This window comes from Telopea speciosissima, chromosome 4 (genome assembly GCF_018873765.1).
Source record: "Telopea speciosissima isolate NSW1024214 ecotype Mountain lineage chromosome 4, Tspe_v1, whole genome shotgun sequence".
In the NCBI taxonomy this organism is placed as follows: Eukaryota; Viridiplantae; Streptophyta; class Magnoliopsida; order Proteales; family Proteaceae; genus Telopea; species Telopea speciosissima.
Genome location: NC_057919.1, coordinates 13,378,817 through 13,402,282, shown reverse-complemented (window position 1 = coordinate 13,402,282; position 23,466 = coordinate 13,378,817). Strand labels below are relative to the sequence as shown.

The 23,466-nt window shown below is 38.7% G+C and overlaps 1 protein-coding gene, 1 long non-coding RNA gene and 1 pseudogene across 3 annotated transcripts in view; 2 read left to right on the top strand and 1 right to left on the bottom strand.

The window, feature by feature from the left end:
- Nucleotides 1–4,486: 4,486 nt before the first annotated feature.
- LOC122658902 lies at nucleotides 4,487–6,055 on the top strand (annotated as a pseudogene).
- A 1,991-nt stretch (nucleotides 6,056–8,046) lies between these two features.
- LOC122657506 (adoMet-dependent rRNA methyltransferase spb1) overlaps nucleotides 8,047–23,466 on the bottom strand; it is a 21,140-nt gene continuing 5,720 nt past the window's right edge. The window contains exons 2-11 of the mRNA XM_043852223.1: nucleotides 15,912–15,959; nucleotides 15,670–15,825; nucleotides 15,516–15,562; nucleotides 12,226–12,382; nucleotides 12,057–12,118; nucleotides 11,197–11,383; nucleotides 11,026–11,115; nucleotides 9,687–9,832; nucleotides 9,467–9,596; nucleotides 8,047–9,202 (exon numbers count right to left, since the gene is read on the bottom strand). Coding sequence (XP_043708158.1) covers nucleotides 8,180–9,202; nucleotides 9,467–9,596; nucleotides 9,687–9,832; nucleotides 11,026–11,115; nucleotides 11,197–11,383; nucleotides 12,057–12,118; nucleotides 12,226–12,382; nucleotides 15,516–15,562; nucleotides 15,670–15,825; nucleotides 15,912–15,959 — 2,046 coding nt within the window. The 3' untranslated portion in view covers nucleotides 8,047–8,179. The remainder of the gene's footprint in view (nucleotides 9,203–9,466; nucleotides 9,597–9,686; nucleotides 9,833–11,025; nucleotides 11,116–11,196; nucleotides 11,384–12,056; nucleotides 12,119–12,225; nucleotides 12,383–15,515; nucleotides 15,563–15,669; nucleotides 15,826–15,911; nucleotides 15,960–23,466) is intronic.
- Nucleotides 19,693–23,466, top strand: part of LOC122657509 — a 16,696-nt gene continuing 12,922 nt past the window's right edge. The window contains exons 1-2 of one of the 2 annotated variants that reach the window (XR_006332317.1): nucleotides 19,693–19,814; nucleotides 19,993–20,251. This is a non-coding gene — a long non-coding RNA (uncharacterized LOC122657509). Of the gene's footprint in view, nucleotides 19,815–19,992; nucleotides 20,252–23,466 lie in introns of those variants that run through there. The other variant, XR_006332318.1, reaches the window with a different exon arrangement.

Sequence of the window (23,466 nt, the reverse complement as noted above, 5' to 3'; positions counted from 1 at the left end):
GAAGTTATATTTCTTGTACCCGAAAGATTCCATTTGGAGGGCTCTGGACAGTCCAACTTCAACTTGAGATATCTTGGGCTCCCGAACTCCAAATTGGACGAAATTTGGGTCTATTTTGGGTGATTTTTCGCAAGGAACACAATGGTGAGGCCTATATAAGCACCCCATGCTCCACGTTTTTTGAAGGACAGAATGGGTATTTTATTTATTCTTGAAGGAATCCTAGTCATCACCCTTACTCTCTCTCTCTCCTCCAACTTCTCAAGGGCACTTCTGAAATTCTACTTGGGATAGATTTATTTTGAAAGATATTCTCTCACCTATGGAAAGTTGAAAAATCAAAGATGCTTTGATTTTATTGCTTGGAGAAGATATCTATAAAGAAAATGAAGCACTTGTTAGAATTGGAAGTTTACTTTTCTAGAAATAGAAGGTCTATGTAAACAATCTTCTCTTCTTTTTCTTTCTATTTTTTTTCTTTTTTCTTAGGATTCAAGGCATTGTAAAAGAGGAAGGAGAAGAGAATATTCTCTTTTCTTAGGGAATATTTCTCCTACACTTCCCTCTTCTCTCTTCTCGTCTCTTCCCCTTATAAATACCCCTTGCCCTCTGGGTTGTAAGAAGTTAGTTTTTTAGTTCAGTTTTTAGTTAGTTTCTAGTTCAATTTTAATTCAGTTTTTTAGTGTAATTTTTTACTTCATTCACTTAGTGAAATTTTCTCTTCTTTTTCTATTTTTGGCTTAAGTTCTTAGTTTTGATTTCAAGTTCTTAGTTTTGATTTCATAAGTCTAGTTTAATGGTTGTAATAGTTTTAGTTTAAAGCTTCCTAGTCTAAGTTCCTATGTTGATGACAAGACATGAAGATTTAGAAGAGGAAGCCATGGTGAGTTTATTCAAGTATTCAAGCACATCAAGGTATCTCATTCTCTAAGCCCTTAATCTCATTCTCCCTCTCCTCTATCTCTCTCTATCTTCTTCTTCTTCTCCCTCTATTTTTTTTAATTTTTTTTATATATGGTTGTGATTTGTGGATGCACTTTTATTCCCTTATTCCTTTTTATGTGGTTATTATGTGTGGCTGCATTTTTATTCCTTTCAATTTGCGTTATTTTCATAGGTTAGATGCTCATGTGTTAGGACGCCAATTTAATCCCTTAATTTTATTAGATGCTTATGAGTAGGTTGCATTAATTTTCATTAGTTTAATTTAACACTTTAATTTGGTTCACTTTGCATTACTTTTAAGTTAGTTAAATAAAGTGGCGTATATCTCCTCGTGTTCGACCCGTAGCTACGATTGACCCGTACGCTTGCGGTATTATTTTAACTCAAACAGAGTATATTTCAAATGTTTTGGTATTAGCATCTTAACATCTGAATCGCATATAAATTATTTTATTTTTTTGGATCTTGTTTGAATAAATCAGTTTATCCTTAAGGTTCTCCATGTATTTTTAAGTTTGTGATGCCGCATTTGGTGTTTATCATCAACGTGATCGACTCTATCCTTGTCGAAGGGGTCATCCTAGGTTACTGAAGAGTTGTCCGACTGCTCGGTGATCGAATTAGAGAGGTTTTTACCATTTTTTCTTCTCTCCAACACTGTCGCACTGATTATATTGCTGCAACAAAGCAAGCTTAATGAATCTAATGGAAATTTAGTTCTCTGTTCACTTGGAAGATTCTTCTTTCCTCTTTGGTGAAAGAGGGCAAAGGTGTGTGAGAGAAAGAAAACTAGGAGATAAGAATTTGTCCATCAAGCGGGACAAAGTGCAAGCCCCAAGCAATGTTCAGTTTTTGCTCATCTCTTGGGGGTCCATATCATCTGAAAATTGTTCCTGCTCCATTAGCACATTCTTCGATTCCGATGACTTAGCGTCAGGAAAAATAACCCCCCCTTAGCCTTGATTGAATTTGGTTCCTTGCTAAACAATATCGAATTGAACCACCATTTTTCCATAGAGCCTTCTTGCCCCCCTATTTGAATGAAAATTATAATAGATGAATAGTCAATGAAAAAGAATTTGAATATTTCATTTCTTGTCCGAATAAACATATAGATTCAATCACTAGGATTACTTATTAATCATGAGTGAGTACTAATACTTACTACTTACTAATAAGTAACGAGTATTGAAAGAATATGGGATATCGCTTCACTATATAGGATGGAACCCTTTCTTCAATAAGAAATAGAAAGAGATGTTTCTCGCATGTCGTGTACAAATTCTCATAAAAAAGATAACTATTTTCCTATATGAATAATTTATTTTCATATAAGGAAAAAAGATCTCTACTTGGTGGTGTTTCCTACTCCCTCTCATAGACCGTGAGATGACGCCTCTGCCCTCTGGGTAGATACCCAGGAGTGCTCACCTATTGACCCAAGCGCTTGTGTAGAGACCATGCGACCAAGTAGAGATCTCTTGCCCTATATATCTTTATAGCCATGGTGATGCTATAGAAGAAATAAAAATGGGCGACGGGTACTACGTGGGTATGGAGATGCTCAAACCCACATTCCCCACAATTCCATAACAAATCTCTCTCTACTTAATTTGGTGAGGGTTGATGATGAAGGTGCGAACAACACCCAATTGAGAAAGTCTTAAGCATGAGAAGTACATGTTCTCCTTAACATACAGGGGTGATGAATCAAATCAGATGGGCCCATGCAAGTGGAAAACTGTTCTCCTTAACATACAAGGTTAATTAATAAACTAGTCATTAATTTAGAAAGTTGTGGGAGTTTTTTTTTGTACTTTTTTTTTATTGAAAATCAGTAGGAAAAAAAAAAGAAATTTAAAAACATATAATCCCAAGTCCCAACTGTTCCATTCTAGCCTTAGCGGGAATTAAAATCCTCTACAGCCCAAGCATCTTGAGGTGCACTGCAGTGGGCATGAAAGCTCAACACGTGGAAGATTAGGACACTGTAGAGGATTTTTTTCCCGTTAGCAGCCCATTTATGGGCAAGAGAAATAACTGTTAGGGTTAGGGTTTAAGCACAAGGTTGCTTAAAGCATTATACCCTGAGTATCTAGTTTGGAATACCCAGACTGCTGCCTCCAGCTAGTATATATAAAGAAACTAGGGTTTAAGTCAGATGGACTAATTACTAGATTGCCCCTCATAGCCTGGGCATAAACACAAGTAGGATTATATTAGAACATATGAAGGGATATTACATAAATACCCTTACAATAACATGCCTACTTTGTTTGTGATCAATGACTACAGCATCAAAAGACTTAAAATCAATATCGAACTATCGAGCAAGATATTAAGCATTTTCCATGGCTGTCCTTCTTGTGTATCTTGTGTGATCCATTCAATCGTCTGCTAACATTTCACCCAAATAGTCACCGTTGGCCAGCCTTGCTCCTTTGCTCCCTGCAGCCCTTGAAACAATTCCCGCATTTTCGATTCGTATGACATTCTACAAAATCATGATTTCTTGAAGCCGAAGCCACAACAAACTGAGAGTTACATATCAAGATTGATGCCCAACTTGCATTGCCAGATGATGGCTCAAAACTATCATCATATATCAAAAAACCCTCGGCGATGACTAGGACAGGAAAGTTAAATTAAGGGAGATTCTGTATAATAGGAAAACTCTAAGGGAGAAAGTGAAATTATTCCTCAGGAAAAAAAAAAAAAAAAACAGTTTTTAAGGTTTTGGACTTTATAAGAAACCAAGAGAATCACTTCATCCATGGTTATTCAACCTTATAATTGAACTCTTAGAACAAGTCGATCCAGGGCTTGCCCTGGTGGTTCGCTACTCCCTTGGGAGAACTGCGTCAAGAGCTTGATCGGTGGTTCAAGTCTCCTTAGCAACACCAAGTCCACATTTACTTGCTTTCCAAAAAGCGGAGCCCATGTGGGTACCATATTGATCCCTTGTGGGTCTTCTCTTGCCTCCTTGTGGGGCCATGATGGCCAATAGGCCTTTGACAACTGCACCAAAAAAACAAAAACAAAGGGAAAATTACATACCCCTCCCTTGTACGTTGCCCTAATTACACGTTCCTCCCCTTGGTTTTCCCACCTTACATTTTCCTCCCCTGTACTTTGAAAAATATTACTATTTAACCCTTGCCGTTAGCATCCGTCTGTTAAGTGTTGATGTGACATTGTTAGATTTTTCATAACAATGAATCTCATCATTAACTTCTGTCCTTAGCAATGAACATTAGAAATATCTTCTAGTGTTAGTTTCTCCAGATAGATCTTTTTTTGTTTCCATTCTTTTGAAAGATCTAAGCACATTTATAGCTGAAAAAGAATCAATGTAATCACGTTCAGATATCATTGCAGGGAGTTCAAAGTGGTGGAGTTCAACTGGGAATTTTGTTCAAACCAGGAAAACTTGAACTTGCAGAACAAGAAGTCAAACTTTTCACCAAATCAGGCATTTTTTGAAGTTTTAAATATGACCCTCTCTGCTCTTGGGGAATACCAAGACTAGTGGGAATTTTACTTCTCCAGGTTGCGAAGGAAAGTCTCGACTCAATCAATGGCGGAGAAAAGCAAGATTTTGATCATCGGAGGAACTGGTTATATCGGTAAATACATAATTGAGGCAAGCCTGAAGGCAGGACATCCAACTTTTGCTCTGATCAGAGCAAGCACAGTCTGATCCTGAGAAAGGGAAACTAATTGAGAGCTTCAAGAACTCCGGCGTTAAACTTCTACATGTAAGTAAAGCACCTAATGGATGAATACTGAAAAGATCAATTAATTCCTTTGTATTAATTTCCTTCTGATCAATTATGCAGGGAGATATTTACGACCATGAAAGCTTGGTGAAGGCAATCAAGCAAGTTGATGTTGTGATTTCTACCGTGGGAACAGAGAAGATTGCCGACCAGGTGAAGATCATTGCAGCCATCAAAGAAGCTGGAACCGTGAAGGTAGGTTCTTCAAAACTCTCTCCAGTCCCCCCCCCCCCCTCTCATGTATGGGTTTTATGAAAGGGTCTATGATTCAGGGATTGCTTGTTCAAGTGGGAAGCTTTCCTGCACAGAATTAAGGTTTCCTCTAGATTTATATACTACTCCCATAGCTTTTTGGTTCCAATTAGTGTTTTATTTCAGAGTAATTGGAAGAACCATTGATGACACCAAAATAGAATGGATGAATTTGCAGAGATTTCTCCCTTCAGAGTTTGGAAATGATCCAGACAGTTGCGATGGAGCAGTGGATCCAGCAGCAACCGCTTTCAGAGTGAAGGCTCAGATCCGTCGAGCTGTTGAGGCTGAAGGGATTCCATACACTTATGTCTGTTCTTACGGCTTCGCCGGATACTTCCTGTATAACTTGGGACAAATGCATGCCACAGCTCCTCCAAGAGGCGAAGTCATGATCTTAGGGGATGGAATTCCCAAAGGTAACCACCCAGCACCACCTGTTTAGTTAAGAGATTTCATGTTCTTCCATCAGTCTTCTTTTTACAATCTTATATGCCCTTTGCAGCAATTGTTGTAAAAGAGGAAGACATTGCCAGTTACACCATCAAAGCAGTGGATGACCCAAGAACCTTGAACAAGATCCTCTACATTAAACCCCCAGCCAACATTTGCTCCTTTAATGACATTGTCTCCATGTGGGAGAAGAAGATTGGCAAGTCCCTCGAAAAGATTTACATTCCAGAGGAGCAGCTTCTTAAGATAATCCAAGGTCAGTTGCAAAACCAAAACATTTCAGATCATAACTCCTTGAAATTCCTGACAATTGAGCTTCACTGCTTATCAAATAGTCCAGTACAATGAAAGATTATTATTCTTTTCTAATTTCTAGTTGTTCATCTTCTGCTACTGCAGATTCTTATCATCCGATAAATCTCTTGTTGTCAATTTGCCATTCGGCTTTCATCAAGGGAGACAACACAAGATATGAGATTACTCCTACTATTGGAGTGGAGGCTTCTGAGCTTTATTCAGACATGAAATACACAACCGTGGATGAATACCTAAATCAGCTAGTCTGAAGATTGAAGAAATTTTTGCTTGTAATAAAATCCTCCCCCACAGTAGCTTTGGCTTGGTGAAAATATAAGCAACCAAAGAGAGAGATTGTATGGTATATTTGGAATAAATTTCTGCTCGTGTTTCTTGTCAATTCTTGTTTCTTGCTCAGCTGAACCCGATAAGTTGATTGGGGATATGGAAGGAATGATGTAGCAACGTCTGTATCTTACTGTACTACGCTTGTGTCACCAGTGTACTTTCCTCCATTAATGAAGGATTGGTATAAATTTATACTCAGCAATATCTAGGAAGACCCAAAAATCTACCATCCCTGTACTTATAATTGAATCCGAAACCTATGAAAATTTGTATGGATAGAGACCATAGGTTCAAATTACACAGAATCCAATTCAACCGGAATAGGCCGGGAATCGGCTGAACTCAGAAATCTTGAAAGGATCAGCCACTCCGGATCGACAGAAATATGGATTGGCATCACCGATTCCATTTCGATTCTTAGAACCTTGCATAAACCTCACTTCCCATCACATGCCTCGAAGAATCCCTTAGGCTCCATTTGTTTCGATGAAAGGGACGAAAATAAAATAGATTTTATATTGTCTGTTTCAATATAATTTCCAAAAAAATGCCTGAAAATAAGAAATTTACGGTAAAACAAACAAGGCATTAACAGCAAATTCCCCTAATGCACATAATAAGGTCACATTTTGTTACATCAAATTGGTATTGAAATTCCAGCAAATTCCCCCTGATGAAGGTGCAGGGACTGCGTGCTCTGCGAAACCTGGTGAAATTCCATTTTCCAAATATTTTTCATAATATATTTAAAAAAAGAAATGTTTTAATGACACCTCCTCCACAGGCATATTTAGATCTTGATTGCCCCTTATTTCTTATTCATAAAAGTTATTTAAGTAAAAGATAAAAAAACGAATTTTCATAAATATTTAAAAGTGACTTACCATAGAGAAAAAAAATAAAATTACAAATTATTTTACACCTTAAAGAGTGTCAATAAGACAATCCCTTTTAAGTAAATCAACAATTGCCAACACAAACAGATCATGGGGTCACCATCATTTTTGCAACATGTAGGAACTATTCTAAGGACCTGGACCATTCAATAAATAGTAAGCTAAAACATCACCAGGAACACAAAATTACATCTGAATCTTCCAAGGTACGACCATCAACTAATCATAGACTAGTTCAACTGCTTTTGCACAACCATGATTTTTCGGATCAGGATCATCTCTAGAGAGCAGGGAATTGTCAGGGCACTGCCAGCCGTTGGGTTGTGCTGCACACATCCCTAGGCGTGTGCCGAGATGTGGGTGGCACAGCTCAGCTGCTAGATGCCCCCTGACAGCACCCTGGGCGCACGCCTCCCTAGAGATGAGCTCAACTCTGATTTTTCAGTCGAGCATGATTTAGTGGATGCAGTATTACCTTTGCATGTGAACATCTTTCAAGAAATACATGGATGAACATTCTGAAAAATTAACAATACGTCCAAGAGTTTGGAAGAGTAACTAATTGATAGTAGAAGCCCCTTCTTTTTTCTGCCCAGTAAAATTGAAGGTTCCTAAGGCATTTAGTGATGGCTATTAGTTAATCCCAAAGATGATCAACTTGTTCATCTCCTCTGGTTGGCCTTGTCAGTTCTGAAATCTTTTAAGATTCCTAGATTAACCAAGACATTTATCACTAAGACACTTGCAGAGTTGCAGTCAAGCAAATTCCCTTTTACCATATGAACCCTATCAATCATGAGATCAACTACTTGATAAATTTCAAAAAAAAGGTTTTGAATTCAGACAAAAACAAGAAAAATGTGATTCCATCAGTTTGCATCCAAGGGTGGTCGCCCTCGGCCAATGTCACCGAAAAGGGAAGCCCTAGGTCAACATACCTAATTGGCATAACATAGGCAACATACTACATGGGCATTAAAATAGATACAAAACAATGAATGGCTAAAAAATACACAATTATGATCAATTCACATTAAAAGCAATGACTAGAAAGATAATGAAATGGATAATATAAGAGGACACATCAAAATAATTTATCAACCAAGAGGAATTTATCACAAAATTACTTAGCAGAGGAAAAGAGTAATCAAGAAACCCTCCCACATGAGGGTGAGATGATAGCTTGCATTCCCGCACAACTTCACAAGCTCAATCACGCATACTACCCTTCTTTCCTTTGTTTCCTTTCTTTCTGTTGTTCATTGAAGCTTTTCCAGATACTTTACCCTTTGTGTTCTTGCCCTTCTTCGAACCACCCTTTTTTTGCTTACTCGTTCCACTAGTTCTTGAATCTTTCTTCATTCGCCGGTCAACTAGAACCTTTCCTTTGCCAGGGGCCTTGACTTGGACACCCTTCTTAGCAACCACATACTCCTTCTGAGGCTTCTTTGGCGCTGCTTTCTTGTATAGTCGGTCAATCATTTTCATTTTTGACCGTTCATTGATGTCTGTCTGGTCAGAAATAGTGTTTGCCTTCCGGCGGACCTTCTCAAGAGTCCTCATGGCAACACGCTTTTTACGTGCTTTGGCCTGAGCGACCTTTTTGGCTGGACGGGCATCAATCTCCTTAAACTGTGCCTTCATTGCTGCAATCTCCTGTTTGGTCACTGGCTTAATTGGCTGGCGATGCTTCTTTTCCTCCTCCAAAAACCATGATGGCAGACCTTCATCATCAAACATGTACTTGTTATAAGCATCATCAACCATCTGTTCCCTCTGTTTCTTCCTCAGCATTTTCTTTGCATAAGCCAGTATCTCAGCTTTTTTATCATCATCTTCCTCTTCTGATTCATCAGAGGATGAGGATGAGTCATCGCTGGAGTCTGTAGCTGGGGCAGGTACAATCTCAAAATCCTCTTCTACCTTGGAACCACGGAGTTTAGGGGCTTTTGTTTCAGCAGAGAGATGATTTAAATTTTTTACCTTTCCAGGGATTGGGAGCTTTTCTTCCTGCAAATCCTCCTCCATTTCATCTTCACTGTCATTCTTATCTAAAGCCCCTTCTTCTACAGCCTCAGCAAATATATCCTGACTGAACCACTTCTCCATAATCTGCTCCTGGGTCTGCTTATCATCCTCATCAAGAGGTACCATAAGAGGGTTCCCTTCATTATCACTCTGTTCTTTGTCAGACTCATCACCCAAATTAACTAACTCATCATCTTCACCACCCTGCAGCCAAAAGGAAAAATCAACCCATCATGCTATATAGAGGGGCACTCAACAAGCATTAATCAACCCATCATGCTATATAGAGGGGTACTCAAAAAGTATTAGCTCTCTCTCTCTCTCTCTCTCTGAACAAACCATCTGGAAAATGTTTGCAAACCCAAACGCAGGTTAAAGGGAAGCAAGAGGTTCCAATTACACAGTGAAAGCATGCAAGTCTCCAAAACAAGAACCTTCCCATTATTGCCAACGTTCTACGCCACATACCTCCAATGATTCTTTTCCATCTTTAGAATGTATTCGCTTTGCTCGCTTCCGCTGCTTTGTACTTCCTCCCGTTCTGATCAAATATCGCTCATAAGCCTCATCAAGGAACCCCTCTAGTTGTTCATCATACCTAAACAGAACAATGAATCACTTAGTCACAGAATGTACATGTTACTGATAACTATCATCCTAAAGCAGGATAACTGGATCATAAAGTCACCGTCTCTGTTCTTCATCAGAATCAACATCAGTAGGTGGACTCTCTAGGCGTCCACCATTAGGAGTTTCTTCATTTTCACTATCCCCAGAGCCACCATTCCCATCATCTGCTTCTGTGGTATCCACAACTACTAGATCTTTCTTTCCCTGAAGAGAAATGGTAAAAGTAAATTAGGATAATATCATGTTAATACATAACTATAAGATACATACAAGCATGAATGTACAATTTTTAATGAGTAGAAATAGCTGGAGAAGCAATTAAGGTGAGAAAAGCCTTTTTCTAGAGGAATGAAAAAAAGAGTGAAATTTCTGAAACTTGGACATGTTACAAGACCACATTCGGTTGGTGAAAACATTCCAAAAGATTTACTACTATGAAACTTATATCATTCCATCTCTTCAACAGTAAACATTACCCTATGAAGTGAAATAATACAGAAGGATTCATCTAGCCCACCTGAAGTAGTCGGGATAAGGCAAGTTATCTCTAGCTTTCACCAATTTTTAATAAACCATTTATGTAACTTTTACGTGTATCTGCTTTATTATGCACATCTATTTTATATTCCACTTATTATGCACAGAAATATTCAGGCTTATGTATATTGAGTAAATGTGCACACACATGGGCAGAAAATAAAAGTTAAAATCAGGGGGGTGGGAATGCAAACTATTACCTAAACTCCCGCACATATTTATAAGTTGCTTGTAAACCCAGCTTTACACAAATGTAACAGATAATCCTCTGCAACATAATGCCGATATCCTATATTGAGAAGTTCACTGGAACTTTGGCATTTTATCTAGAATATAACATTACCATAACCAAATGCATGGCCTAGACTTATTATAACGTTATCATGTTATCTAGAATACATTTACAAAAAACAAAAAGCCCTTAAATGGCCCACCTACTTTTGCCATGTGTCAAGGTGATGACTGATGAGGCAAATCCCAATCATTGAATAGATACTGAATTTGGTTTGGACAGCCACTTGTCAAATTTCAGGACTAATAACATATTTCCAACACATACCCCCATTTATTGGAATTTTCCCTTCTATTTTCAGACGTGCATTTGTTTCCAGCATTTTTTCGACCATTTTTTTAAAATATTTTCAGAGCTTTATTTCACCATGTTCTGAGTCTGTTTTGGTTGAAACTTGACATGTGTGCAGGGGTCCCTGGCCCCTACTTGCCATAAAATTTGAACCACACCTAATCTGGCATGCAGCAGGTATAATAATGGTCACCTAGAACCAGGGTCAAACATTTTCGGTCGGGGGTGAGGGAGAGGAAACTAGTACCAGATAGAATGAAGTAAAGAATAGACAAACCTTAATAGAAGAAAGAGCAAACAAATCTTGATCAACATATCCATCTTCTAGTGCATCTATTTGCTTCCCCATTGCTTTCCGTGCTTTATCCTGGTAATTTACATTAACCATTCAACAAAGAAGCCATTCTAACCAAAAAAGGTGGGAATTATTTTGGACAAGATTATAAACCTTAGCTTGTCTTTTAGAGAGAAGTTTTTTAGCTCTTTTTTTCTTGCGCTCCATAGCATATGTCAACTCCTCCATTTCATTGAGCATCCTCTCATCATCATCTTCCTTATGGTCATCTTCAACATCTGTGGCCATAGCAGTAGCCTTTTGCATAGGGGACAGAGCCTTTCTGATGTGCATTCTCCATCTGCAAAGGAAACAAACATGAAAAGATGCTACCTAAAAATATCTTAGATGCACAAAAAAGATCTAACATATATTATCAAATACAAAACAAGAAAGGCATGCTAATAGCATTCGTTACATTCCATACACATGGTGGATAGAATCCACAACTCCTCTCTTATTTTAAGTCATGTGGTTAACATAAACCAAAATGTCATGCACCCAAACCAAGAGGCTGGACTTGTACCACGTTAGCACAAGGATGGGACTGGTGTGACTGGTCAACAAGTACAGCCTGATCTCAGGGCCAAAGAAAACCCCAAATCAGATGTCCCTACCATTCAATGACCAACTTCACAGGGGATAATATTGTCTCTTTGTCAAACAATCAAGAAATTGAACCGGATAAATTAGACTTTGGCAAGGTAGACATTCCCGATAAGACCCACAAAATGACAGTCAGATTTTGCTTCATGTAGACAACAAGGCCATCATTTCATTGGCAGACCACTTATAACATCATCTAAACCATAATAGGTTTCCTCTTAACAAGTTGGCATCTTTTCCCCACAACTGAGCATCAAAAATATATCTTAACAAACCAAGTTTGACTCCTATCAAAGACTAGAATGGTTAAGAAACTCAGATGTGTGGGAGGAAGTGTGTGCATGTTCAAGCAAAGAAATACAACTTACTTCAAAACCTGTTTGAAGTCCTGCTTTCCCAGAACATGCAGATCATCGCAAAGTAACTTAATCTGGAAATATTATACAGCCCCATAATCAGTTGAAATCTCTACAAATGACAATACAACAACGAGAATAAGGCCAGAAAGAAAAACAAAACAAAAAAAAAAAAAACTACCTCTTCTGTTGTTAAACTGTGGTCTTTTATGGACAAGCAGGCTGGATCATCAAAGGATATAGAAGTAACTGAACCGAGAATTTCAAGTGGAGACTCGGACCACACAAAATCTGAAGCCAAGCAGACCTTCCTTAAAGTTGTAATGCCATCCTCATACCTGCAGTGAAGAATTAACCTTAACAAAGACATCTATAATAATAATGGAATGCATAAATTCCCAATCATTTTTGGAGCTACAGTCCATAGAGAATACAAGAACTGCAAATTACTGTCACTATTGATGCTCTCAATTGTCAGGTAGTTAAAAAAAAAGATCTATTTATCAGAATGTTGATCAACTAGAGTTGGTGTTGTCATTGTTGTCAACATAGTCAGCGCCAGACGCACTCACACAGTGGTCACAGATGTTGGACAACAGTCAGATAGCAGTCAGATAGCAGTTGAGGAGCAACTTGGTAGTGAAATGGCAGTCCAGGCAGGTAGTGCACATATGTGTGTGCAGACAGTAAGGTGTGATAGAGCAGGCAGGGAAAGTGGCAACTGGGAACTGGCAGGTTGGCAGTACGGATGGGTTGGTGAAATCTACATGCGAGGATAGAGAACTGTTGCATCAAATATCGGGTTCATGCATTGATATGGATAAGTTGCTTGCTGATATGGTTTTCTAGAAGAGTCCATGGCTACTGTGACTCTTAAAGAAAAATTTGCGGATCTATTTCTTTGAAATCCTCAATATTGTGAAGTCTTGTTTCTCGCGGACAGCAGAGGAATTTTATATAGTGAAGAACTCTCTCTTGGGTGTTTGAGTAAGAGTAAGTCTCGGATAAGGTGGGATTTATTGAGTTCTTTTCTCTCACACACGATTCCAGTAAGGCAGTTCACTTTTATATGAACCTGGACAGCAATTGTATCTAAATTTGAATCGGCTTTCCTTGCGTGGATTAAGAGCTGAACTCAAAGATATTTACTGCCACAACCGATAAAAACTACTGTTGGGGATTGTTAATTTAATGGCAAATACAGTTGCTGTATCAAGGAAACCCAAGAATTCAAAGTCAGATATGGTCTGTACAGCTCGAGTTCTAGTAGTATTTGGAGTTCTATGGTTGCTTATACACAAGACAGTAGAGCCCGAGATCTTAAGGATCTATTGTTGCTATTTTCTTTAAAAGAAAAAGAGGGAAGTCTTTTTCAGATTGTCTTCTAGAGGAGTTGGGACTCTTTGGGTGCGGTAATTTTAAGATGGATCTTGGATGGAGCGATCATTGTTGTGGATTTGCTGTTACTTTATCTACATGCATTTAAAATCTGAGATTCTCTTTATGCATGGATGGCTGGACAATTTGAAAAGGAGGAATTTCAGAATAAGTGTAACAATACATGACAGCCAAAAAAAAGGGAGATGCAATTTTCTTTCTGAAATTCCAAAGGAGCTGTGGTTCCATCCATTACGAGTTGCCAAGTGGACTTGCAACATGCGATTAAGCTGCTGCCGTGGATGATTAATAATAAAAAGAAAGGCTGGTGTTATGAGGAGATATACTCTAGAATTGGAATTCTTTACATCTCTCTCTCGGCAGTACAGTAGCCTACTGGTAGCACAGGATACGAAGTTGATTGCTGAATTCCTCTCTCACTCATGCTGCCGACATATATATCTTGATGTATAAAAGGTCTTTCTGAGGTAGAGTCGAGAGTACTCCGGTTGCAAATCAGAGAAACCGAGTTGAATATTACTTTGAGAGAACTGAGAGTGAGGAAGGACGAAGGATGAATCATTTGCATGATGATGATGCTGCTGCTATGATCTAAAAGAGGTGGTTGCCATCACAGTTGCTGCTATATGATGCTTGCTGCAACAGTGTCTGAGTTTATGATGTTGCAGTAGCAAAACTGAAGAGAGAGAAGTACTGTTCGTGAGTTCAATAGATGCTGCAACTGAAGACTTAAAAGAAGATAACAGAGAGAGATTATCAAAAGCAGTTGGAGACAAATCTGAGAATAAGCAATCAGATCTGGAGTTGTTTGATGATGTCACAGCAGTACAAGAAGAGAGATAGAGAAAAGAAATATCTGAGATAGTGTAGCTGTTCCTACTGTTCTTAAAGATACATTGCTGCAGTCTATTGAAGATCTGAGTTTAAGCAAGAGCTATTGCCATCTCCTGTATGCCGATTGGTTGAAGCACTCGAAGTACATAGCTATTGCTACACCTTAGAAGAAGTTGTTGCTACCATGTTTTTGATGACTGAGATGATTGAATTGATGGTCATAGCGCACTTGTATTGATTTCTAAGCATCGGGGAAGCAGTAATCAGCACACAGGTAGAGGTAATCCACATTTGCAAGTTCCAAATTTTATTGTTCTAGGTAATGTTTATTGTTGAAAGACCTAGTTCTCTTTTGTAATTCGGGGGAACTTTTAATTGCTATTTTACATTGCATATCGTAAACCTAGCAAGTGGGAACTTGTCTAGGGTTTGGGGATTGTTGTCCTAGCCTTTGTGATCATCAAGGGTTAAAGCAGAAGAGGGTGCTCCTGAGTCATTGCTGTGGTTGAAATACACCATTGGGATTGTTGTCCTTGCTCTTGTGTAGGCAAGAGTTGAAGCAGGATAGGGTGTTCCTGGGTCATTGTAGTGACTAGTATACGTTGAGGTCGGTTAGATCATTACTCTATGGATTGTAGGCACACTGCCGAACCACAAATATCATGTGTCAGTGTGTGCATGTGATTTACTTTCTTTTTTTTTAATATTGGAGTGCCATCTGCTATGGTAATGACAGGATGGGTGAGCACCTCCTGGTTGGCCTGACTAATTGTGGTAGCGAGGCATGAGGGCATACAAAATTGTAGACTGGTAAAATTGAGGTGCCCCGGCCAGTTGGTGTTTGTGCCCATGTGTATCAATGTTTGTAGTTGTGCAACTATGTGTTTGTGCCAGTTGTGAGTGCCAAGACGTCAGTGTTGATAGATACAGTGTTGTCATTGTTGGGAATACCAAGGGTGTGTTGCAAGTGTGTTGGGAATGTTATATTCGGAAAGGATTTTTGTGACCACTAATTCACACAACACCCCCCCCCCCCTCTCAGTGTCAATCTGGGAATATCACAGAAGAATCGAATATCCTAAATGTATGTATTCACTGTTATTAGATTGATGTTGTCCAACCAAGAGAAAAATCAATGAGGCTCTTACATCCATTTAAATTTATTAAATTATTGATGCAAGAATTAGGTTATCCACACAATTTATCCCAACGAAAATTATAATAGGAAAGAGATTTTACCCATCACGATGCCTCTTTTGCTTTGTTCCTCTAAGAACATCCACGACCTAAACCAGGAAGTTTCAAGATACCAGAAAGTTAATATAACGGTATGAAAACATTACGAACCCACACACACATGTGCATACATATCTGACTTGTTAAAATAAATTACCTTGGGGGGTTCAACAGCTCCCTGAAATAGATGCCCCACATTAAGAAGACGCTGATCAATCTTTGCAGGAGCCTTATAGCTTATCCCCACAACATAGATTTCTGCAGATGATGAACGGCTGGCAACAGGTTTAGTGACCTCAACCTTGTCAAATAGCTGAAATGACAGATCTGTTGTCAGATACTAACGCAACTAGAGAGATGAAACCAGCATACTTTCAGTACACAGAAAATAAATTTTACCTGTTTTAAACAGTAGAGCACAGCACTGTAGTCTTGTGATCTGAAAACCTATTACCAGATTATACATAGGCAGGTTATTTAGAGACATTAAGAGATTGCAATGGGATAAAGCTGGAAAATGGTCATGTGAACTCAGCCACAGTTAAAGAGAAGTGCAGGAAACTAAAATAAAAAAAAACTATTCGGAAGAGAAAAAGAGGCTAAGATGCACAAGGGCTCAAGGCAATGAATGAGGAGGACAGTAAGTCAACAAGAAAAACAAATAGAGAAGGTTTCTCATAAACTAATATAAAAGACCTTGTCCGGTCCAAGTAAAGGAAAACAAACCTCAAAAGAATCTTACAATTCAAATTATTCAAACTATAAAATCTACGTCCAAAGACTCAAAGAAAATGGAACACATAATATTGATCACAAAATTGGTGAACTTTTTGATTCACTATTAATGGTATCCCAAAAAAATCCTAAATCAAACTCACCTTAACTAGACATTAGACACCTACTCAACCAAGACCAGCCAAACCCACACCCACCAACACTTTAAAAAACAAAAAGTAAACAGTTCATATTCATGGGAGTCTCCATTCATGCACATTAGACCAAATGCATAAGATTTGCAGTCGATGTTGGAAAAAATAACAAAGCATAATCAAATGTCTCTTGATGTGTGAAATAATCCAGCATCATAATATTATATGGAAACTAATATCGAATTCTTGTGGTTAACTCTAGAAAGGTTAAAAACAAATATATCATACTAACGATACTTTTATGCACAGCCTAGCCTTCGAATTTTTCACAAATTCAACATACCAATCCGGCTGCTGTATACTAGTTGGATAAGATCAACATTTGGAGACTCCCATTACACGAACCAAGCACAAGGTTTAATACAAAGTACATATACTTCAGCGTACAGTAAAGACAAATACAAAAAGAACGACAACTCAGCCTTATCCCAACTAGATGGGGTCGCATGGATCCTTATAATCCAATCAGCTCTATTCAAAGCCATACATGATACATACTAGGTCTTGTTTACACATACCTATTAATGCATACCATTAATAATCATTTAACAGATCCCCTCAGGCTTGGAATGCAAGAAGAATATTGAACTACAAGTGAAGTTTTCCTATTTCAATTTCCGACAATATATATGTCAGATTCATTGGACAACAGCATTCAATCTTTCACTCCTTATGCTCATGAAGCAGCAAAATGGGAAAAAGTAGCATATGCTGGCATAGCAACATGAACAGTTTTAGCTATTGTCAACTTATCGAAGGGTCATCCCCACAATGAAGAACCACATGTAAGTTCTTTCCCTCCTTGGTGAGTTTCATTTTTCACATATGTGGGTGCCTTTTGCATCCAGATGCATTTGTCTTTCTTTTTGAAATAAACATCATAGAATTTAGATGCCATACAGATATCTTCCTAGATTCACAGTATGGAACATAAAAGAGGCTGGATCAACCCTAAGATTCTGGATTCTCAGAAAGGATTTTGTGCAGATATCCTATTTGGCATCAATTAGTAAGGACCTATCCTGAAAGAAATGCAGCAGAGCCGTACTTGTATGAAACATATTTGTTCAGTGTATGTCCCTCCTGTATGGTAACAAAATAAAAGATTTGTTATACATTAAAAGACAGAGAAAGAAGAAAACCAAAAAACTTGCGGCCTTAGCATTCGTTTCTCTGAAAGAATAAATGCCCTCTATAGAATGGTTACAATGTCAACAAAAGAGAACAATGCCTCGGTGCCTCTTGCATGCATTGATTATTCATGACACAAATTGACTTTTGGACTTCTCAATCATAAGCAATACAAATTGGGATTAGTTAACCACAAAACAGAACACCTCATGAGTAATGGCTTATAATGGGATACCATTGAAATGCTTGGTATGTACAAAGAACCACCTCTTGGATATGCTGGATTCACATTCTGTTACTAAGTGGCTAAGTGCTGTACAACTTGAGCCAAAGAACTTTTTTGAATTACATAGGCTATATAGGGGGGGGGGGGGGCTGGAATAGACTACAAGATCATACTCTGTGATTTTTTGCCTTAGAGTTTGGATATAAAGGATTCCATGCTTCATTTTTTTGCTTTAAAGACTATTATAAATTAAGATTCTGAATGATACCCTGCACAAATGATTCACTCTTTGCCTGACTGAGGAAGTCTACCACCAGTTTTCCATAAAATCATAGTTTACATGGGCAAGGTAAAGTTATAGTCATTGCGTCAATGCAAAAGATGAATACTAGCCCTAGAAAATTATAGATAAACGCTGAGAGATGTGGCATACTGGTCTCAAAGGTTGTTACAAAACAAATAGATTAACTGACCCGACAAACTACAACTGAGACATCATAGGATATTTTTCAGATCATACATAGCACCATACTTGAGTTAAGTGATAGCTGATTATTTTGTGATCACCCCAAAGGCAGCCAGACAGTTGAAGATGCAGGACCCTAATACTTCCATCCACCATAGAAAACAAGCATTATCAAGAGAGAGAGCTATATAGTTATAGACTAATATTAAGCACCAATCACTGCCTCTATTTAGATTCCAAGTTGATCGCCCATTCTTGATTTCATTTAAGCTTATATTCACTTCTAAGATGTCCTCCTCTAATACGTTATGAAAATCTTTTTTTTTTTTTCAATTTTAATGCAATCTGTGCACATTTTCCTTGCCGTTACCCTACAACACTGTGGTTATTATTTTATCATTATAATGGTACTCCTAAGGAACTTTAAATTTTATTGAATGAATGTTAGGTTATGTTCTCATCTCTATGGCTCATTATATCACTAAATTTAGTTTTGTTTTTCTCCGAATGTTGATCACAAGATTGAAGAGATTTATCTCTTCATTATGTCCCATTTTGCCTTTATTGCTCACAAGTCTTAAATTTTTCTTGGGTGGCCCCAATTCTGATAGTGATGTACTCTTGATAGTCATGAATTATCCCCAGGTAGCATATAATTATATCTAACAATGCAGTTAAAGAAACATTGGATGAACTAAATGTATATTTAGAACTAACATGTACTGAGCTGTCTCAAGGGTGGACCTCAGCACAACGGTAAGGTTGCTCCATTGCGACCTACTGGTCATGGGTTTGAATTGGGAAACAGCCTCTCAGCGTAGCGGGTGTAAGACTGCGTACATTATGACCCTCCTCAGACCCCGCAGCGGCGGGAGCCTTGTGCACTCAGTACGCCCTTTTATGTTCGGTCTTTCACATACTTGAGGGGATTTGTTGATTGAATGGAGTGAAGAGCTCTCAGTCACATAATGCAAAATGCAAGACAACTTTTTTTTTTTTTTGGGTTTTTTACAATTACCATCCCAAAAACTTTGATATCAACTATTACCCCCCGAAAAACTTTCAAACAACTATTACCCTCCCCTGTTGCATACTAATAACTAACTGGCCCCCACCGTTACATTTTCGTAACGGAGAGGGTTAGTCGTGACAGTGTGCCGTTGTCACGGATTTTCTTGGACCAAAATGCACTTTTGGGATGGTAATTGTAAAAAAAAAAAAACACCCCATCACCGTCCCTTCTCCTCCTCCTCCTTCTTCTCCTTCTTCTCCTTCTTCTTCTTCCTCCTCTGCAACCCCAAACCTTGTTTTCTCCACTTGAGGTCCTAATCTAGAAGCATCCCAATTGAATGATAATGAAATAATATTCATCAAAATCAGGCCTTCGGGTACAAGGCCCATCCCTTTTCCAATTTTCTGATTTTGACTCATTTTGCTGTGGACGATGGACGAATATGGTGGATTTTCCGCAGTTAGTGAGCCCCGGTGCATGGCTCTCTGATCTATGCCAAGAGAGATATGAAGTGAGGGAAAAGAAGACATCCAAGGAGGTACGGAATTGATCACATCTCTTCTCTACAGTTACAAGAGGGGGAAAAAAAGAGAGGGAAGGGGGGGAGTGTCCGGATTCCAAAATCTTTTGGGTCTCTGTTGTTTCTTTGTTTTCCCCTCTTCATTAGTCGGTGGATTGTTTATTTTGGTGAATTTTTGTTCCTCCTGATAAAGCAGAGACCAAGAGGATTGAAGGCCATGGGAAGCATGGAAAGCGATTCAGAATGAGAGACATTTCGTTTGGTTTTCGATTTTTGGGGGTTTTTTTCCCTTCTTTATTTGGATTTTCAGAGGAGAGTTGTAAGTTGTTAGAGGCTATTAGCGAGGAAAATTGAAGAAATAGGAGAAGATAGAGAAAGAGATAGCTGTCTCCGTTGCTTCTGTATAAAATTGCTTTTGCTTTCCCCTTAGAAATAAAATGTTTCAATTTCTTCCGTAAACCCAAAAAGAAAAAAAGAGAGAGGTTGGGAAAAGAGAAATCTTTTGTTTTATACATTTTCTTTTCTTTTTCTGTAATCTGAATCCATTCCCTACCTACTGCCGATGATGATAATGGTGATCTTTATTACGCGTCACACGGGTTACCCGGTCCTATCCAAGTATCCAACTGTGGTTTCCGTCGATTAAACTTAGACCATTTTTTGATGTCTTGCTACCGCGGATCGGCAACACTATGGAAGCGAGAAAATCAGGAGAGAGCTTTGCATCACGGTGAAAGGGAAGAGATCCGGTGCAGGTGAGGAAAGATGGTATAGGGCAGGTACATGGTGTGGGCAGAGTGGAGGAAGAGATGTCAAGCGGGAAATCCGACTAAGCACAGACCTGCAATTTGGTTTTTCTTTTTGGTCTACTCTCTTCTGCATCCCCTGTTCTAATTCGAGAAGAGTCTGGGGTTTTCCCCAATCGTTAAGGAGTTGATGCGGAGAGAAAACAAGTGGAGAAAACAAGGTTTGGAGTTGCAGAGGAGGAAGAAGAAGAAGAAGGAGAAGGAGGAGGAGAAGGGACGGTGATGGGGTGGCTATTTTTTTTTACAATTACCACCCCCAAAGGGCATTTTGGTCCTAGAAAATCCATGACAACGACACACAGTCACGACTAACCCTCTCCGTTACGGAAATGTAACGGTGGGGGCCAGTTAGTTATTAATATGCAACAGGGGAGGGTAATAGTTGTTTGAAAGTTTTTAGGGGGGTAATAGTAGATATCAAAGTTTTTGGAGTGATAATTGTAAAAAACCCTCTTTTTTTTAAAAAAGATGATACAGAGGCATATCATAGAAAGAAATGGAACTCTCAAAGGCACTTGAATCACCTCCTCCCATAAAAGAAGAAATGTGAGGAGAGTGCTCAATTGTTGCAAACAAGACATATCAGTCTGTAAAATGAAAGAATACACATCTTCTTTCCCAATCAATACTGGTCGTTGGATTTAAAACCAGTTCTTCAAGCAATGACCACTTGTTTACCCTTTAGCTGGTTTTCAGTAACTTCCATGTAGAGCATCTACAATCATGACTTACAGAACCTTAAATAAACAGGAAAAAAAAATCAAAGTCATTATGCCAGCTCAAGGAACAAGGCCATTGCGCCACCACTTTCACCTTTGGAAAAGGGACTTTTTTGTTTAGATGCTCCAATAATACTTTGGAGGGTTTTTAGTATATAAGAGGGCATATAATATTGCATCACTTTCAGTTGCTCCTTGATTGTGATTATAACATTTTTAGATGTAGTATTGTCCCAAATTGTTTAATTAAATAATATTTCTCCCACCTTAGTTCCCACGAATGATACAAATATAGAATGCTTGACATAACCCTAAAATGCGAGAAACTCACTCAACACGATTAAGCAAAGACATTTCACTTTTCTGAGGAATTGACTGTAATCTAATTGAAGTAGCAAATATAAAATGTCCTGATGTAGATCAAAACATGAAGAAAAGACCAAAACACTGTTCACGTGAACCGTGTCACAGCCCCATATTTGCCTTGGTGGGAATATTTCTAGGAGATCCTGTGGGGCCCAAGACCAGATTGCATGGAGGTTTTATTAGAAGAGTCAATTTTGCCTAACTGGGGGATTCCGGAGTTCAATTTTGTTTCTATTTTAGAATTATTCTCTTAGATATTTTGTGGTTGTCTATTAAGAAACTTTAGCTCTGTTAAGTTTCTAATTTCAGATTTCGAAAGTAGGCTTAAGTTTCTATTTTCAGTTTGTTTCCTTTTCTTGTATGAGCTCTTAGGAGCCCCCTAACAATATGATGCAGCTCCAAGAAGGAAGAAGAAGAAGAAGAAACCCTGAAGGAAGAAGAAGAGCAGCCTTGACTAGGCTGAATTTCGTTGGAGCCTTTTAGAGTTTTTTTAGTTTTTTTAGGAAGGGCAAAACAGTCTTTTTGTTATGTTTTATTTCTCTTAGTTCCCCTCCACGATTTTAGAGGGATAGGTATTTTAATTGTTTGTTGTTTTAACTTATACTCTCATTCAGAGTATAAGTCTATTTCTGTTTTATGCTTTATTATTAGGACTCAGATTAGGACTGCCCACTCCTAGTCTGACTAGGACTTGCTTTAGATTGATTATTTGTAAGGCCTTTGGCCCCCCTTTATTATTATAAATAGTAGATTCGTGGGAGGCTCCCCCACAACAGATTTGAATTTTAAAAAAGTGTTTTTCGTGGCTGCTTGCTGCTCCTTGCTCTCCAAGAGTGTTTGCATCCTTCTGGGCTTATCAAGGTGGAAGGGTGGGTGGAATCCTGCGACTCCTTACGCCGTGACGGCTGGGAGGGTCTTTCTTCGAAGGAGATTTCATCCTTCATCCCTCAATTTACTGCCGGTGGAATCCTATAGTCAGTTGAGATTTAAATTTCTGTTTTTAGTTTCCTTCCCTCCCCCATTCGATCTCCCTTTAATTTCTGTCTTTTCTCATAAACCCTAGAACATCTAAGTTCTGCCCAGCCCTACCCTTTCACCCAAATCCCCTCCAATTTCAGGCATGACAACCTTGCCATAACCCTCACACTCGATCCAGCTTTGAGGCTAATCTGATTAGTCTAAACCCTAATTCCCCATTGCTCCTCACAAACCCCAAAACTCTAAATTTCCAGGTTTCCCTCTTCTGACCAGCAAAACCCCCCCATATCAGGATCGAATTTCCCTCCCATACATCTGAGCACTCGACCTTGGTTCCAGCCCTTAAATCCCATTAAAAACCTAGATTTTAGTTGTTTTCTTATTTACAAAACCCGAAACCCTAGCCCTAGTTTCTGCAGGAATTCAAAACTGTTTCAAATCCAGATATTTTTATATCATAATGACCCCCTAAACCTGCAGAATAAAACCATATAAACCCCATTCCCAAATTCCCATTCTAAACCCTAATTTTGCCCTAATCAGCCCCAAACAGCAGGCATGACCAGACCTTGTTTTTACTTGGCTCTTAGTAGGATTATTTCCTATTCTAGGACTACATTATTTTGGTATCAGGGCCATGGATGAACATGGCAATCCGGTGCTGCCTCAACCAGCCGATCCTATGGCAGCCATGCTAGAAATGTTCCAAAAATTCACTGCAGATCAGAAGGCCACAACTGATGCAATCTTGACTCGATTGCAACACTTGGAAGGGCAGAGAATCCCTCCTGATAGGATCTG